At 41.2% G+C, this 17,157-nt stretch overlaps 1 protein-coding gene across 5 annotated transcripts in view; it reads right to left on the bottom strand.

Annotated features, from left to right (window-relative positions):
* The window catches only part of LOC135220958 (uncharacterized), a 70,173-nt gene extending 55,362 nt beyond the window's left edge, over nucleotides 1–14,811 (bottom strand). For 2 of the 5 annotated variants that reach the window (XM_064258620.1, XM_064258624.1), the window contains exons 1-3: nucleotides 14,729–14,811; nucleotides 8,575–8,684; nucleotides 8,192–8,241 (exon numbers count right to left, since the gene is read on the bottom strand). In XM_064258620.1, the coding sequence (XP_064114690.1) occupies nucleotides 8,192–8,241; nucleotides 8,575–8,671 (147 nt within the window). In that variant the 5' untranslated portion in view covers nucleotides 8,672–8,684; nucleotides 14,729–14,811. Of the gene's footprint in view, nucleotides 1–8,191; nucleotides 8,242–8,574; nucleotides 8,685–10,869; nucleotides 11,012–14,188; nucleotides 14,704–14,728 lie in introns of those variants that run through there. The other 3 variants (XM_064258622.1, XM_064258621.1, XM_064258623.1) reach the window with 3 other exon arrangements.
* Nucleotides 14,812–17,157: the final 2,346 nt, after the last annotated feature.

Below are 17,157 nucleotides of genomic sequence, written 5' to 3'. Positions count from 1 at the left end.
CTTAATAGGTCATATATGGTTCCCCGGTTGTCTCGTGGCGGCGCCATGCTGCCGCGTAAGAATTCCCGGTCCTCCATACTGGGGACTTCTTATACTTATGGGCTTACTATATTACGTTCATTGTTTTTACATCGAGTTTTAGTTAGTTCAGCCCTTCTACCATTTCTCTTAGTTTGGTATTTAGGGCTATTATTATGATTATTCCGGCCCAGCATCCCGGCTCTTGCTCTTCATCGGCTATCGCTGGCTCCGAGTAGGCTTCTGTTTCTTGGAACAGTCTGCCTCCTCCTGGGCTTCTTTCTCTTTTACTAAAAGTGTCTTTTCCATCTTTTCGATGTATAATTTTATTATATTTAGGGTGTTAGGCTAGCCTAGGTGCTTGTTCTTGTATTGGTACAGCCTGGTTCACGTGGCCCTCTAACGGTTGTGGTTGCTCGCGGCCTAGGCCACTTGCGGTCACGTGTTCCATCGCACCTTACCCTACCCCGCCCTCCCCTTCTGGTATAGGGAGGAGCTGGGGGACCCCTTGGTTGTCATGACAACCTCAGTTGCCTTCTCTTCAACTCACTCCTTCTCTGAGGCGACCAGGGGTTCCTCCCAGCGGGGGGGGGGGTGGGGGGTAGGGCGACCACTCATGAGGTACCGGGTCTCCGTGCGGGTAGTTGGTGAGGTCGGGGGGAGTAGGCCATCCCTCCCCCCTCTCTCACTCCCGCCGTGTTACACCGAGACCTTCCTCCCCCCCTCCCCAGTTTGCTCAGCCACCTCCCTCGCTATACGAAAGGAGCCTTCGTCGCAGCCGGGGCACCTTTGGTTTATAGATTCAAACTGGAGCTCCGCTAGCGGGTGCTCCGGGGGCACCTCTAGTGGTCGGTTGCTTGCCTACTATATCCTTACATCTCTCCCCCGCTACCGGAAGGGAGCTTGCTTCTTACCCGCGCACTCTTCTAGTAGACGGGCGGAGGGAGGTTTGTATTATTATTATTTTAAGGATATACCCTAATTTTACAATGAATTGTGTAATATGATATTTTTATCTACCATCCCCGCCATTTTCCGTCGTGGTTTCCATTTACCACCACTCCTGGTTGGTTTCCTTTTGTGTCCCCGCCATCAGCGGAGCTATAGCCTAGAGCACAAACCAACCTAGTTACCACACGTATTTTGGCGGGGTTCTGGTTTAATCTAACTTTATCGCTCCGGCACCAGCGGAGCATCTGTTAGACTGTAAGTGTTTACCTGGTACTCATGTATCTTTCCACTTACAGGCTACCAACTGTCAGGTCCCAGCGTGCAACGCGACGTTGTACGACCCCTGCGGACACGATGAGTGCAGGTCTCATGCCCCTTGTGCCACGTCATACAGTGAGATGATCGTCTGGCACCCAGAAGCCTGCGCCATTTGCTACGACCTGGTTGGTCAGCTGGGAGATGGGTAAGTCCGTTATAGGCTTCCTTATCATTTTACTAACAACCCTTAGTTATTAAGTTTGTTAACCCCGTTCCGCCACTGGAAGCTAATCTCGATTTTCTTTCAGGCTACTGGTGTGAGGGAAGTCGCCCTCGCCACCCTGAAAGCGTGGGTGGGCGGCTTCGGGAAGAACGCCGCCAAAGGCCAGCCCTACATTCTGGATAAGAAGCTGGCCGTCCAGATCTTCCCGGCGGGCCTAAAGTCGACCGGTTTACGTTGACCCCTTGTCCGCTGCCCCTCTGATAGCCTCCATCCAGCAAGACCTCCAGCAATCCTTTGGGGTCGTAGCCTCCCAGGAGTCGGTCCCGGAAGTCGCTGCCCTGGACCTTAACATCGAGCCTATGGCGGGTAGGGGTGGATGATTTGTTGGTTGAGGTAGGTGTGTCGGGCGCCCAAGGTCTTTCCTTGGGTGCTCCTGGATCTTCTCCTGTCCCTTCTTCCAGTGCTTCATTCCAAGGCTTTGTGGGATCTGAGGTCCCTACCCGCTCTCCCGCTCTCTCTGTACCCCCAAAGGTGAAGGGACAGAGAGAACCGAAGACTCTGGCCAAGACAACTTCGAGGAAGTCGTCTTCGTCTTCTTCGGCTAGGAAGTCGTCGACTTCCTACGACCGATGCGGTGAAAGCAAAGCCGAGCTCTTCTCACTCGAAGAGCTCCAGAAGCAAGGCTTCTAAGGAGAAGGCTCGCGCTCCCGCCGAGCCAGTGCCTTTTCCCGCCTCCACCGCTCCCACTCCGGCTACGCTGGTAGGAGGAGCAGGGCCTAGCACCTTTGATCCCTCTGCTTTCTCAGCAGTGGTGATGCAACAGGTGGGCGAGCTGGTTGGCTCGCAAGTCTCCGCCCTGGGGACGAGATTCGAGCAGATGTTCGCACAGTTGTCGAGCACTCTGTCTCAATCAGGCCAATCGATCCAAGACCTCTCTAACAGGGTTAGAGAAAATGAGGACCGAGTAGCTGGGCTATCTCAGTCCTCTTCCAAGTCTCCCCAGCGCCAAGCACTGGGATTCTCCAACTCCCGCCATACGAATCTCTGCCAGCTTTCTCCATGGAGAACCCATGGAGAGTAGCTGCCTACGCTCCTTTCAAGGATGGGATGATCTCTATCCCGGAGTGTGGGACTCGAAGGATTGAGGACTTCGAGTTTTACCCTCCAGGTCTGACGCAGCCTTTCATCGGTTATGCTAGGCTGACCGTAACGGCTCTCACTAGGGAAGACAAGATCTCTAGAGAGTCGGTACTATACAGTAGAGATCATGCTCAGCGGGAATGGGTTCACTGCCTGCCAGGACTGGGAGTGTACGAATACTAAACTCCAGGCCTACAAGAGTCCCTTCACTATTTTCGCGACGGAAGAGGATGTTTCTCTTCCGTTCGCCACGAAATTAGTGGAGAAGTCCCTTCAGGCAGTCCTCAAGGATGAGCCCATCCCACAGTTGAGGGAGGCGGAGTCTACTTCTCCGCTCTTCCCAGCTTTCGGAGAATTGTGGGAGAACTTGCCAGCTACATTCACGCTGGGTAAGCTCAAACCGGACTGCGCCATGGACCAGTTCGGCGAAGAAGCTACCAAGACTGACCGGATTCCCTAATCCCAGGCGGTAGTTTGATGGCCGCGAAACCCAGGTTTGGCAGGTCCCTCAATTCCCTTATAATTACGGAAAATGGCTGCCCTCTCTTATGCTACGGAACCGCTGTTCAAGATTTTGGCGAAATCTCAGTTCCAGACGGTACTAACGGACGCTTTTGACTTCTTCCAGGCTAGGAGGAACTGCCGAAAGCATGTTCTACAAGATGTACTATTAGGCATGAGCCGAATAGACTCTTGGCCTCTAGCATGTGGGGAGCGGATCTCTTCCCAGAGTCCGCTGTCAACGAAGTACACCACGAAGCTGCTAGGCTCAAACCAGAGCCTTAGAGCTAGGTGGGGTATTTCCTCGAAGAGGAAACAAGATTCCGTTCCCACTGCTGGTAAGAAACCGAAGAACGGCTGGTAAGAGGTTCCAGCCGTATCAGAAACACCAGCAACAGCAGCAATTTGTGCAGGCGGTCCCAGTTACCCAACAAGGACAACCTGCTAGTTCGAAGCAGAACCAGCCTATCCTCCTGTTGTCCCCTCAATCTCAGCCATCCACCTCCTACGCTATCTCGCCGGCCTTCAACCCTTCATATGAGGCTCAAGGCTACAAACAGCCGAGAGGTAGGGCGAGAGGTTACTTTCGTCAGCGTGGCGCAGGAAGGGCGACAAGGAGCAGGCAGTTCAGAGGAGGGCGTGGTGGGCCAACCCGCCCATCAACAATGAGGCTCCCCAGGTAGGAGGGAGGCTGTTCCTCTTCCGCCACAGGTGGGGGTTCAGCAATTGGGCACAGAGCATAGTGTCCAAAGGATTGGGCTGGAGTTGGATCAAAGATCCTCCTCCAATCAAATCATCATTCCACCAGATACCGTCAGAGGAATTGACAGATTACGCGGAAGAACTCCTTCAGAAAGGAGCTATTGCGAGAGTCAAGCATCTAAAATTTCAAGGTCGCTTATTCAGCGTGCCAAAGAAAGGCTCAACAAAAAAGAAGGGTAATCTTAGTCTTGTCAAAGCTAAACTCTTTCATTCGTTGCGACAAGTTCAAAATGCTTACCCTCTCGCAAGTAAGGACCTTACTTCCGCGTGGAGCCGTCACATGCTCCATCGATCTTACAGACGCATACTATCATATCCCTATAGCCAGGCACTTCCGCCCATTCCTAGGATTCAGGCTAGGAAATCAAACATTCTCATTCAAAGTGATGCCCTTCGGTCTGAATGTAGCCCCCAGGGTATTCACAAAAATAGCAGAAGTGGTTGTACAACAATTGAGAGCTCAGGGAATCATGGTAGCAGCATACCTCGACGATTGGTTGATCTGGGCACCAACAGTCGAGGAATGTCTCAAAGCCACCAAAAAGGTAGTTCACTTTCTGGAACATCTGGGGTTCCAGATAAACAAAACGAAATCCAGACTTACTCCGGAATCTCGTTTTCAGTGGCTAGGAATCCAATGGGATTTGTCTTCCCACAATCTGTCAATTCCAGTAGCCAAACGGAAGGAAATAGCAAAATCTGTCAGGCAATTTCTAAAATGCAAACAAACGTCAAGGAGAAACCAGGAGAGAATCCTAGGATCCCTTCAGTTTGCTTCGGTAACAGATATCCTTCTGAAGGCAAGGCTGAAAGATATAAATCGAATTTGGCGGTCAAGAGCAAACTCCAAATATCGAGACAAAAGTTGTCAGTAATTCCACAGATCCTCCGCAATCAACTACGGCCTTGGTCAAAAGTAAAGAACTTAGCCAAGAAAGTACCCCTTCAATATCCCCTTCCAGTGTTAACCATTCACACGGATGCTTCCCTGTCCGGGTGGGGGGGATACTCTCAATTCAAACAGGTTCAGGGGACTTGGTCAGTTCAATTTCGCCAGCTCCACATAACGTGTTGGAAGCAATGGCAGTATTTCTTACTCTGAAGAGACTGCTTCCCCGAAGAAGTCTCATCTAAGGCTAGTTTTGGACAGTGCAGTGGTAGTTCATTGCATCAACAGAGGAGGGTCCAAATCCAAGCATGTGAATCATGTCATGATAGCCATTTTTGCATTAGCAAACAAACACAAATGGCATCTGTCTGCCACTCACCTGGCAGGAGTAAGGAATGTGATAGCAGACGCCCTGTCCCGGTCAGTTCCTCTGGAATCAGAGTGGTCTCTAGACGACGGGTCATTCCAGTGGGTAAGCCTGAGAGTCCCAGGTCTCCAAGTGGATCTCTTCGCCTCACAAGCTCCCTTGCTATGTGGCCCCCAACCTGGACCCTCTGGGCTTATGCCACGGACGCCCTGTCATTGGACTGGAATCAGTGGAGGAGGATTTATGTTTTTCCTCCAGTGAATCTTCTCTTGAAAGTCCTAAGCAAACTAAGGTCTTTCAAAGGGATAGTAGCTCTGATTGCACCGGACTGGCCCAAGAGCAACTGGTATCCTCTTCTTCTGGAATTGGGTCTCCGACCTCAACGGATCCCCAATCCCAAGCTATCACAATCAGTACAAATGAGGACTGTGTTCGCTTCCTCAGGAATTCTCCAGACCCTAACTTTATGGACTTCATGAAGTTTGCGGCTAATAAAGATGCTGATATTGATCCACAGAATATTCTCTTCCTAGAATCAGATAAGAGAGAGTCAACCATTAGACAATATGACTCAGCTGTTAAAAAATTAGCATCTTTCTTGAGAGAATCGAACACCACAACCATGACAGTTAATCTGGCTATATCCTTTTTCAGATCCATTGTTTGCCAAAAAGGTTTAGCAGCTAGCACTATTACCACTCATAAATCAGCTTTGAAGAAAATCTTTCAAGTAGGTTTTCAGATAGATCTGACTGAATCTTATTTCACATCTATCCCCAAAGCCTGTGCTAGACTTAGACCTTCTCAGAGGCCTACTACAGTTTCATGGTTCTTAAATGATGTCCTCAAACTAGCTTCAGATACTGACAACTCATCTTGTACATTCATAATGCTCCTGAGGAAGACATTATTCTTATTAAGCCTAGCCTCAGGAGCTAGAATTTCAGAACTGTCGGCTCTATCCAGGGATGCGGGTCATGTGGAATTCCTCCCATCAGGAGAAGTTCTACTTGCTCCGGATCGTAGCTTTTTAGCCAAAAATGAAGATCCTCTTGCAAGGTGGGCTCCTTGGAAGGTTTACCCACTTCCACAGGATCCTTCTCTCTGCCAGTATCAACTCTTAGAGCCTTTCTATCTCGTACTTCTTCAAGATCCTCAGGTGCTCTCTCATGAAGGAAAAAGGTGGTACTTTGTCAGTAAAAGGTATTAGACAACAAATCCTTTACTTCATTAAACAAGCCAACCCTGAGTCATTCCCAAAAGCACATGATATCAGGGGAGTAGCCACCTCAATTAATTATTTTCAACATATGAACTTTGAGGATCTTAGAAAGTATACTGGATGGAAACAATCCCCCCGACAGTCTTTAAACGGCATTATTTAAGTCCTTGGAATCTTTAAATTTTTCAGCAGTAGCAGCGGGAAACATTGTTTCCCCTGATACTGTATAGTAGTTGTAGTATAGATCCAGGTCTCCTTTCTACCTACATCATCCAACATGCCTCACCCTATCGCCAGGCTACTCGAATATCATAGCCTTAGCCGTTGAATCATATAGTGGATTGTCCCTTATTTTTTTGCTAGGGACATCCACACTTGTACTGATAATGTACTTCAGTGTACCTACCCTTATTTTTATGCTAGGGTAGGACACAGTGTACCTACCCTTATTTTTATGCTAGGGTGTAGGACACAATGTGTTTTGTATATATTTTGCCATACTTGTATTAATGATGGACTTCAGTGTACCTACCCTTATTTTTATGCTAGGGTAGGACACAATGAGTTTGTATATTTTGTAAATATGTTAAGTAAATCCCTTTTTCTTTATATTACATGCATCAATGTAATTTACTGTAATTACCATTTAAGTACTTTAAGATTACTAACGTTCTATTGTTTTACTGTTTAGTATAAGTTAGTTTAAGTGCTTAGTTTGTATGCTGTAATTGATTTACTTATATTATATCCATCATTTTACACTGTTTTTCATTGTCCCTTTTTTCCCATCTTGTCTGTTTCTCTGGTACTCTTTCATAGGCCGACACGAGCTGAGCCCAGAAAAGGGATTTGACGAAGGAAAAAAATCTATTTCTGGGTGATTGGCTCGTGTCGCCCTATGAAACCCCCCCTTTATGGTTTGTTCCCCCCCTTGCAGGACAAGATGTTTTTAGATGTTTTTAGATTAAGGATGTCCGCTAGGGGCGCTGCTGTCCGTGGCGTCCTCTAGTAGTAGTAGTAGCGGCTGCATCGCCCGTTGGTATCAGCTCTCTCTTGGGGGATTCTGATTGGAAGTTCTAATTGGTGATTGTCTCGTGGTAGTGTTCCACACTCGCCCTATTATCATACCGACACTTCTTATTCAGAGTGAAGCGAGTCAGTTTTACTGACATTTTCTTAATTTTGTTTTCTCTGGTAATTTTAGGTTAATTTACCTAGAAAGAATGATAGTAAGGATCCTTTCATAGGGCGACACGAGCCAATCACCCAGAAATAGATTTTTTCCTTCGTCAAAAATCCCTTTGTAATCCCATCAGGATACAGTATATTCTTCACTCTTTTGGGCTGTCTAACTTTATTATTCTTCCTAGAGCTTTATGGTCAAACTGACCAAATCTTCTAGATAGTAGTAGTTTGTCAAACCATGATTCATGTCCATTTAGCAATAAGGATTGTATGTATACTAGATTTATGCATAATCTTACTTTTACAGGTAATTTCCCTCAACTTGATTTTCAGAATCTTATTAAGTTTACATATTGCTTGAATTACTCTTTTCTACTCTTTTACTAAATTTTAACTCAAGAAAACTTGTACTGATTTTAATTTATCCCTAAGATTCAACCTCATTAAAAATTACTACATCTAGCCTTATTTTGTCCCTTGGTGTGTACTCTGTTCTTCAATTTATTTTGAGTTCCATCTCTAGGTTATTTGCTGGTTAAAATAACATTAATATAAACCTTCTCTTCCATCCCTGACAATTTTTACATTACAAAGTTTATGAGACGGGCAAATGGCAAAGGACAATTCATAATAAAAATAGATCCACATAAAGGTCAACCATGGAGAAATACATACCCCATATTTGGAGTTATCCACCAAAGCATCAGATTGAAGAGACTGGGAATCTGAAACCATTACAGAAAACAAAACTTTATTCTAATCATGAGAAGTATTATACAATTAAAAACAAGATGAAAGTTTATCACTTCTTTACAGCAAGTAACTGACAACAATTATACAAAAAAAAGGGACAATGACATCAAACAACTGGCTACATTATTAAAAAAAAGAACACCTCTTGATCTAAACAAAAAGATCAAACTCTACAATCTACATGAACATATGCATAAAATCACTGGACTTAAAGACTACATAGTTTTCAGTTTTATTTTCAGTTCAATTTGAGATGAAATTCGGTAAATGTAAATCAATATTCCTTTTCAACTGTTTTAACTCACCATATGACATTTGCCACTCATCCTCCTTGTCTTTTCTCCTTCTCAGCCTCTTAGACCTCTTCTTTTGAGCATGCAACCCTTTCTTCATTCGAGGCATCTTTCAATGCACACTATGAAATAGGAAAAAAAAAGTTGGTAGCCAAAGGAGATTTGAGAGATTTATACTGAGTGCATTATATGGAGAATGTTAACTCCAAATTAAAAGAAAAGTACTGATATTTACGGTCTTCACCAACTATCCATCATAATTCATCAGAGCACTGCATAATACTTTAAAATAATGTATTATCTAACTTCTGGTACAGAACAGCATTGAGACCACCATCTTCAAAGGATATTATACCTTAAAACAGGGATCTCAACAATCCCTACCTTGACATCAGTGGCGAAAGCCTGCTGATCAGTTAGACACGACCCCCTCAACTATCAAGATTATTCTACATATGCTTTTAAGATCAAAGAAAGCACTTTATGAACAACTAATTCTAATAAAGTAATAAAATTCACAAAATATAAAATAAAAATGTTAAGACCAAACAATTCCTACTTTGTGAGAAAAAAAATCCTTTAAGATCAACCACAATATATTTTGAATGAAATATCCAAAACTTAAATTGTACTTCTTAGCTTTCTCTGTAACACAATACAATAATTAAAACCAGTTCTGAATACTAATTTTAACAATAAAAAGGTCATGATTAAAAAGACTATAGTATTTTCATTACAACCTAATCATGTACTTTACTCCACAATAAAAAATGTTATGTTTAAAAAGACCTTATTTTCATTATAACCTAATCATGAACTTTACTCCACATTCATGATTTCAATAAACCACTGACACTTAATTGTGTAAAATATATTCTTGAGTTCCTATCAAGCAAGTCTCAATCTTCCTGGTATACAGCTGTGAGAAATGAGCAGATGGGATAGCAGGAACATTTGATGTAAATGATAGGCTTGAACTGATAATATTAATTTTGTTAAAAAAAAATTTCCTACAATAAACTTATGACAGTATTAACATTAGGTCAAATCTCAGTTTAAGTATGAGGACTGAACTGCAGATATAGCTAAAGGGGAAAAAAAAAAAAAAAAGATTCCTTCATCAAGCTAACAGGATTGCAATTGGTATGATACCCAAGAATCTAAAGGGATCAGGGAGTTATATCTGTAAAGCTGAAACCCTTAGAATTAAGTAATGTTATCTCCAACTCCACAGAGTACTTTTAGAAGAAAATATGAATAACTTCTGACTGATCACATCCTCCAGAAAACCTCATGAAACAGATAGAGCTACAACGCTGATCCAGCTTGGCCTAAAGATTCTCCCACAGCACAATCTGGTGAGCAAACACAGCTGCCAATCTATTAAAATGGAGGGCCCTTTTGTTCTTCAAATCCATTAACAAAAAACATAAAACACCATATACACAATATATAAGGATGAAAGAAGCTTCAACTTGGTCAGTCAGAGGGCAACAAGGCATCTTAATTCAACCAAGAAAAAAGTCCTGGTTTATGGCAGGTCATGCAATACTCTTCTGACTCAAGCAACCACCACCAACTAAACACCTTGTTAGCAAGCTTCACTAACTGTTTCAGTTTTGCACTAAGGAATATGTCTACATAAAAGATGATGGTTTTGTATTTCTGTAGGAACAAATAGCCTATTACCACAGCTGGCCTTGATGAATAGTAATGCTTGAACATTTCGGCCCCTCCCACTAACCAATTTTGTATCTCCCAATGTCTAAGAAGTCTGAACACATCAATTTATATTCTCTAACAATGTTTATATGATAATAATTATGCAAAATGCATACGAAAAGCAGAGCAAAATACTGTATAAATCTTACTAGAGTGCTGTAAGCAGAGAAAAAAAAGGGGGCCTGTTCATTTGTTTTCAGATAAACAAAAATGGTTAGCTATGAGATGAAAATACACTGTCAGCTCAAAGCAGGTAATCAAATTTCAGCATTCATTGTAACCTTCATTTTTTTGCATCACCCACAGGGATCATTATCATTAATAAGCTGTGGATACATAGTGAATGGAAACTGAATACCTAGTAGTATAAGTAGAAATAACAATCACCCTCTAACGCTTATTTAACAAGTGAAGGGGTTACCATGTGAAATGTGTTTAAGAAAAAATATAAAAATTTGATTAACCCTGCTGTAACTTGAACATAAATTTGTTTTTTTTTTAAGTAAGTAAATTTCCCCCCAATCTATCATAGCAATAAAATGTTATCACAATGATCACCTTGTTTTTTGGTACTAAATAACTTACTTTACTGAAAAAGTCCTCAATTTTAGTAGAAGGGAAGAAACCAAATTTATTTCTGTAACAGCCAAGACAGAGAATTGTCCTCTGCCACATGACTTTGGCTCCCATTAGGTCTGGAGAATGGTGATATGACGTGAGAACCATCCTTTTGAAAACGTGGAACAATAATGATGATTCTTGCTATTAATAACTTAAGAGGTAAGTAATAAAACTATCCTAACTGGAAACAATATGAGCTGCCCATTTTGTCTCACCTAACCATACTCTAGAAATTAAATTAACTTTATATTAGACAGCCTAACCTACTGCTTATATTTTACTTCCTTGTTTTTCTGTTCTTCATTTAAAAGCATAAATTTCTTAAAAAGGCCATGTTATGATTAAGCTATGCTTCAAAGCCTGTATTATAATTTAAAAAATGTTCTGGGAGCATTAGCCTTCCTTGTAGAACTCTTATTGTACTATGCTATTTTAGAAATGCTTATTGGATCCACCAAGAATTACTTTCAGTACGGGTTCTGGGCACCATAAGTTGCTGTCGTTTAATTAGCCATAAGGAAACCAACCTATGCTTGACCTACTGGTAGGGCTAGGCAACAGCCACCCTGAAATGATTTTCTAGTCTTATATATAAACATTTGTCTAGTAAATATATTAAATAAAGGAAAAATGGGTGCAGAGCAGCCTATCTTAGGTTAGGGTAAACAATCACGGACGATCCACCATCATCACGCTGGCCGGGTCTTATTCACTCGATATTTAATTGGTGAAACAAGCATACAATTACAACTCGAAGCAAACCATTCAAAAGATTGAAGTTTCGTCAACATAATGTGATATATGAAAGCCCCATACGAACTAAAATAAGCATGTGACGCTCTTCGTAAAATATGTTTTCAAGGCAGTTTTGAAATCCATTACTATGGTGGCGGTCGTGTGGCTGGCCAGTCTAATCTGTCCGCCATCTTTCCCAGCACTCATTTGAACAATGTTAGCGTATATATGTAACGTTATTGATCTTACTCAAGATTGCAGTTGTAATCAGCACAATAAAACAACATTTTGTTGCCTATATTAGTGAAAGTATGAAAATTGTTATTCCCGGGGTCATGGTTTGAACTGAATTCATTTTTACTTTGTAATCGGTGGTTTTATCCTTACTGCCATCACAACTGAAACTCCACAGTGCTTATTTGATTGTAATTATACACATTTTGGTCTTAATTCACTCCACATTGCACTTGAACCATGTTGCTGTTCCTGGTTCCTAAGCGCTCATTCAACAAACACAGTTACGAGCAGCAGCAGACGACACTGTTTATGATGTGCAAAGCTTTATTCCCTTAATTGTTTACTTTACTCATTATTTAGTTTAACTTTACTTTATTTCAAAATGTTTATTTAATTCATGTCTATTATCCCTTTTTTGCTACCAAATTACCCCGAAAAATTACAGATATTTCTAAAGTAGATACAATCCAATGTTTCTAACCTTGTCGTACACCTGGCTGCCGAAAACAATCGCGGAGCAGATGACGATTAGTGGATTATTATTATTATTCTTTTTGCTAGCACTTTCATTGATTTAAGTCTAAATTAGTATTTTGATTTTTTTAATAACTGTATGCCAGAAATAAATGTAACCTTTAATGTTTGCATGCTAAGAATGGCAAAATCATCGTTGCCACATTAGTGGAGCTTCACACATACACTGATGCATTATCATAAACTGTTTCCATGAATTCTAATTGTCATAGTAATGCTATAATGATAAAATTGCTTTAATATTTATGTATATAGTATACTTTCAATACATAGGCTAATTTCACCAATGTCCACGTTTTGTGTAAGTCTTATACCCAGTTTGGAGGGTGAACACATACCAATTGGCAACAGAGAGAGAGAGAGAAAGGAAGGTGAAGGAAGGAAGAAGGACAGGGGTGGCGGTGGAGGTTGGGGGGAGAGGGTAGGTGGAGCTTTTTACGCGTGTTCGTATCCATTTCTGGATAATGGAGTTTTTGTCTCTTGGTACAGGGACAAGTGTCGTTATTCTTTATGATTAGTGATTCACGATACCCTTATAAATTACGGTACTGGGTGTAATACACTTTAGCAAAATCTTGTTCTGATACGAGTGTTCGTTACAGAAATATTGCCAAAAAACGTGCTTGCACTGTTTCTGAAACCCATGGGTAGTAAGTATGCTGCTTAGTTGTCAATCAAGTTTTTTTGTAATCAAGTATTTTTTACCAGCTAGCTATTGTATAAATTTGTATTTTTCTCAATCAAAACATAGGGTAAAAAACCGCATGGTACAGGGGTGGACCATGTACAATCAATGTGTACAACCCCAAGAAAAGTACATTATAACGCGTCCTGACAACAAGGGAGAGGTCTTTAGCTCTGTTTCTCACCAACAACAAGTCGCGTCTGATGCCCATCTCCGATGTCAGGACGCGTTATAATGTACTTTTTTTTGGGTTGTACACATTGATTGTACATGGTCTACCCCTGTACCATGCGGTTTTTTACCCTATGCCCCTCAATGCCAACTTTCCTCTTTTAACGACTTTCTGGTCATTGCAAATTTGGCCCCATTAATTTCTTATGGTGCAAAAACAGACAGAGGCCCAGGGAGCGAAAGCGATTGCATCACACTATGGCGGTAATCCGGCAGTAAAACATCTTCATATATCCAAAAAGTAAATAATAGATATATATACGCATTATGATTATAACAATTACATGAATAGCTGAAAACAATCTGCATGAATAACTGGTAAACTGTTCTGCAAGAAAGTTGAGTATAGCAATTCATTTACAATAGGTAAGTCAAGATGTCATGACGTCATAATACAGGACTTAAAAGAACGTTCTACTTCCGAAAAATAATTACTTAAATTTGAGTCAGAATCAAGTTACTTTTTCAATAACGAATATTTTCAAATTAATCACTATAAATATGTAAAATATTGATGTTTTACTATTTATTTAAATAATTATCTAGTGCACGCTTTGTTGTCTTCTTCTACCAAAACAGTAGTTTCCTCAAAAACGTCGTGATGTCCCGATTGTTGTGATGAAATTGCCCCAGCGTCTATGGGTTCAAGTGGTGTGCAGATTTAACAGGAAATATGAAGTTTGTTGACACAAGCGACCCCGCAAACATCGAGATGGCATCAATCTTCTAAAATATTTAAACGTAAGTAAAAATTTTGAAAGCGTTTTGGTGAGATTTGCACTGCGTTGGCCACCCTTTTCACTAACCTTTGTTTAAAATTTAAATTTGGCCTTAATTTCTATCTTTGGAGAAGATACTTACTTCGAAAGGAGAGTAGAGGTCTTTAGCTCAGCGTCTCACCAACAAGTCGTGACTGATGCCCATCTCCGATGTCAGGACGCGTTATAAGTACTTTTTCGGAGGGTGGCATGCCGTAACCGTCGGTGAGTTGGGCCAGTCCATGCGGTTGTTTACCCTACTACCTATATCCTGTGATGGCTAAGCCTTGGCCAAAACAGCCATCGAGACGACCATGGACACTGACGACCTCTTGTCAAACTTGGCAGCAGATAAATTACAACTTTATGCGTCCAACGCTAATCATCACAATTAACAACACAAAGAAACCACCACCATTCAAGAGGATATGCTATAAGTTGGTTGTTGAATTAATCGGTTGCTCCTGACGCGGCCACCATAACAAAGCAACATCGGCCACTTTACTCTGAGCGAATCAACTACACTTGCAATTTAACAGCACAGGCAACAGTCCCTACAGTCACTTTGATAACACATAAAAACTATGTGAGACTTTAACACATAAAATATCCACGACATATACAAGAAACTAATCAAATTTACCACGAAACTGATATTGAATTAAGGTAATGAACTGTCAGCGCCGCCGCCGCGGTCAGCTGTAGATAATATGTAAACAAACTACTTCTTCTTCCCTGTTGCAAGACTTCTGGTCCCCAATTAATGTTCATTGCTGTTTTTATATTTATTTTGTGCAAGTGTGTGTGTATCTCTTTAGGATCATTAATATTAGAATATATGCTGTTCGTCACCGTCACGTAACACTGAAGGTTATAAATAATCCTCGCTTTTATTCACCATTATGGACGTATTGCAATTTAAAGCGTTGCAGTGAAGGTATTCGTCTATGATGCTGTATAAGTCGGTGTCTTTTGTTAAACTTATGTCGTATCCACGTTTGACTTACACAGATAACCTGTACATTTTTTCATATACATGTTGAAAGTGGGATCAACTTAACGTGTTAATTTTCGAAAAGCCGTGAATGCGTTAATTAAAGTTATACTCTACGGACGATTTCTTTTACCTAGAGGTGGGCACCAGAGAGAAGACATTTTCGTGATCCCGTTTTCCTGCCAAGCCTTCAACCGGAATCTTGAAGTTATCTTCGTAAAATTATTATAGGGGCGGTGGAGAGTAGACGTGTTTGATTAGTGCTCCTACAGAGTGAACGAACCGAAGGTATATCTTTTTACTTGGAAATGATGCACTGCGCGCGAAGAAAGTAGAAAATGCGATTGTCATTATGGCTGGCAAGAGGGAAACACCGATGTATTTATACAGTATCTAAATCCTATAGAGAGAGAGAGAGAGAGAGAGAGAGAGAGAGACAGGTTAGGATGTGACTGTGATGATTAGTATCACAAGAGGTAGGTGGTACTATTGATAATGATATCAGGAGATTGAAGTGGGTCTATCCTCTCTCTCTTGATAAAGCGTATTTATTAATAAAAGGATGTAAATAATTGCAGAATGCAATCAATTCAGCAGTGAGATAAGGAGACTGCTGAACCTAATGCTGAAGTTGGTGAACTTGAAAGTTTACCTAGTCTGTTAATCTTAAGAGTGAATCATTGCATGTTGACTCAAAAATTGATATCTTACAAAGGAAACTGAACTGTTTGAAGATGCAACGACTAAAAAAACTCTTCCTAATATAGAGAGGATAACTTATGCAAACACAACCAAGGAAAAGAATTTATTAATTAATATAAGGTTTACCCAAGTTTCAGTTAAAATAATTGAGAATAAAGATATTCCAATTCCAGATGCGAGGTCTGCCTCTGATGGTAAATTTGTTTGTTAATTTCCCTGCCTGAGGTAGTGGATTTAAATGATGCAGCGACCATGATGCATAGCATGATAGAAGGCGCTAGAAAAAACATCCGGGAATTGAAACCAAGAAAATGGTTGGTAATTATCATGGTGAGGAAGATGATGTGGATGATGCACCAGCTGACAAAACTTCCATTTACAGTCGATTCCCGACGTAAAGAAGACAGGCTTCTTTATTCTAGAAATTTGCTACGGCTCTAACTACTCACATCATTCTCAGATGTGATTCCGAGGCTCGAAAGGTTCTTCGTGATAATGGTGATAAAGCTGTTACAATGGGGGTACGTATGGCATACGCGACAGGTATAATCTGATGGATGATCCAACAAATAATACCTATCGACATTCGTATGTTATCTGCAGGACATCGGATGGTTTGGAATGTTAACCGTGCAACAACTTCGACGGCGCTTATGTCAGATATCATTCTTGAATGACTTAGTAAATGATAGTTAACCAGATATTAGCGTTGGGGAAAGGTGCACTCTCTCTCTCTCTCTCTCTCTCTCTCTCTCTCATCTCCTCTCTCTCTCTCTCTCTCTCTCTCTCTCTCTCTCTCTCTCTCTCTCTTCTCTCTCTCTCCAGAGCATGTGCTCATGAATTAATATCACCAGAGAATTAATGAAAAGGATCCCAGAGTATAAGGAAGACAAAAACACTTTCCAAAAATTTGATTTAGTTGTAAATGTGAATCTAAAACAATAAAACAATGCACAGAGGTGAAGTTGAAGTTTACGCTGCTTTTTCAGATGGAAGGTTTCAACCACTCCTTGATCCGTATATTTCTAAAATATTTGCATAGCTGGTTCAAAAGATGATTGTGGATTTCCAGAAATAATCATTAGTTTTCGAGCTAAGAGTAAAATGCCAGTCTCCTAATTTGCTTTGATAGCGATGTTTCTTAGAACTAACGTAAAGCACATGCATTACAAATAAAAGAAAGGCCAGTAGCTAAGAGAAAATCGTAACATGCTTCGATAAAATAGTTGTAATTTATTGAGGAATATTATTGTTTTTGAAAAATGTATAAATGGCAATTACTTCCCTAAAAGACAATATCGTTCAACAACTAATGTAATTAGAAAACTGCTTTTGGTCTGATATTTACATGGAATCTATGCCCCAAAGATCTAAAA

The sequence above is a fragment of the Macrobrachium nipponense genome, chromosome 2, assembly GCF_015104395.2.
Source record: "Macrobrachium nipponense isolate FS-2020 chromosome 2, ASM1510439v2, whole genome shotgun sequence".
Taxonomy (NCBI): Eukaryota; Metazoa; Arthropoda; class Malacostraca; order Decapoda; family Palaemonidae; genus Macrobrachium; species Macrobrachium nipponense.
The sequence above is the reverse complement of the archived record's forward strand: the minus strand, read 5'-3'. Positions and strand labels throughout refer to the sequence as shown.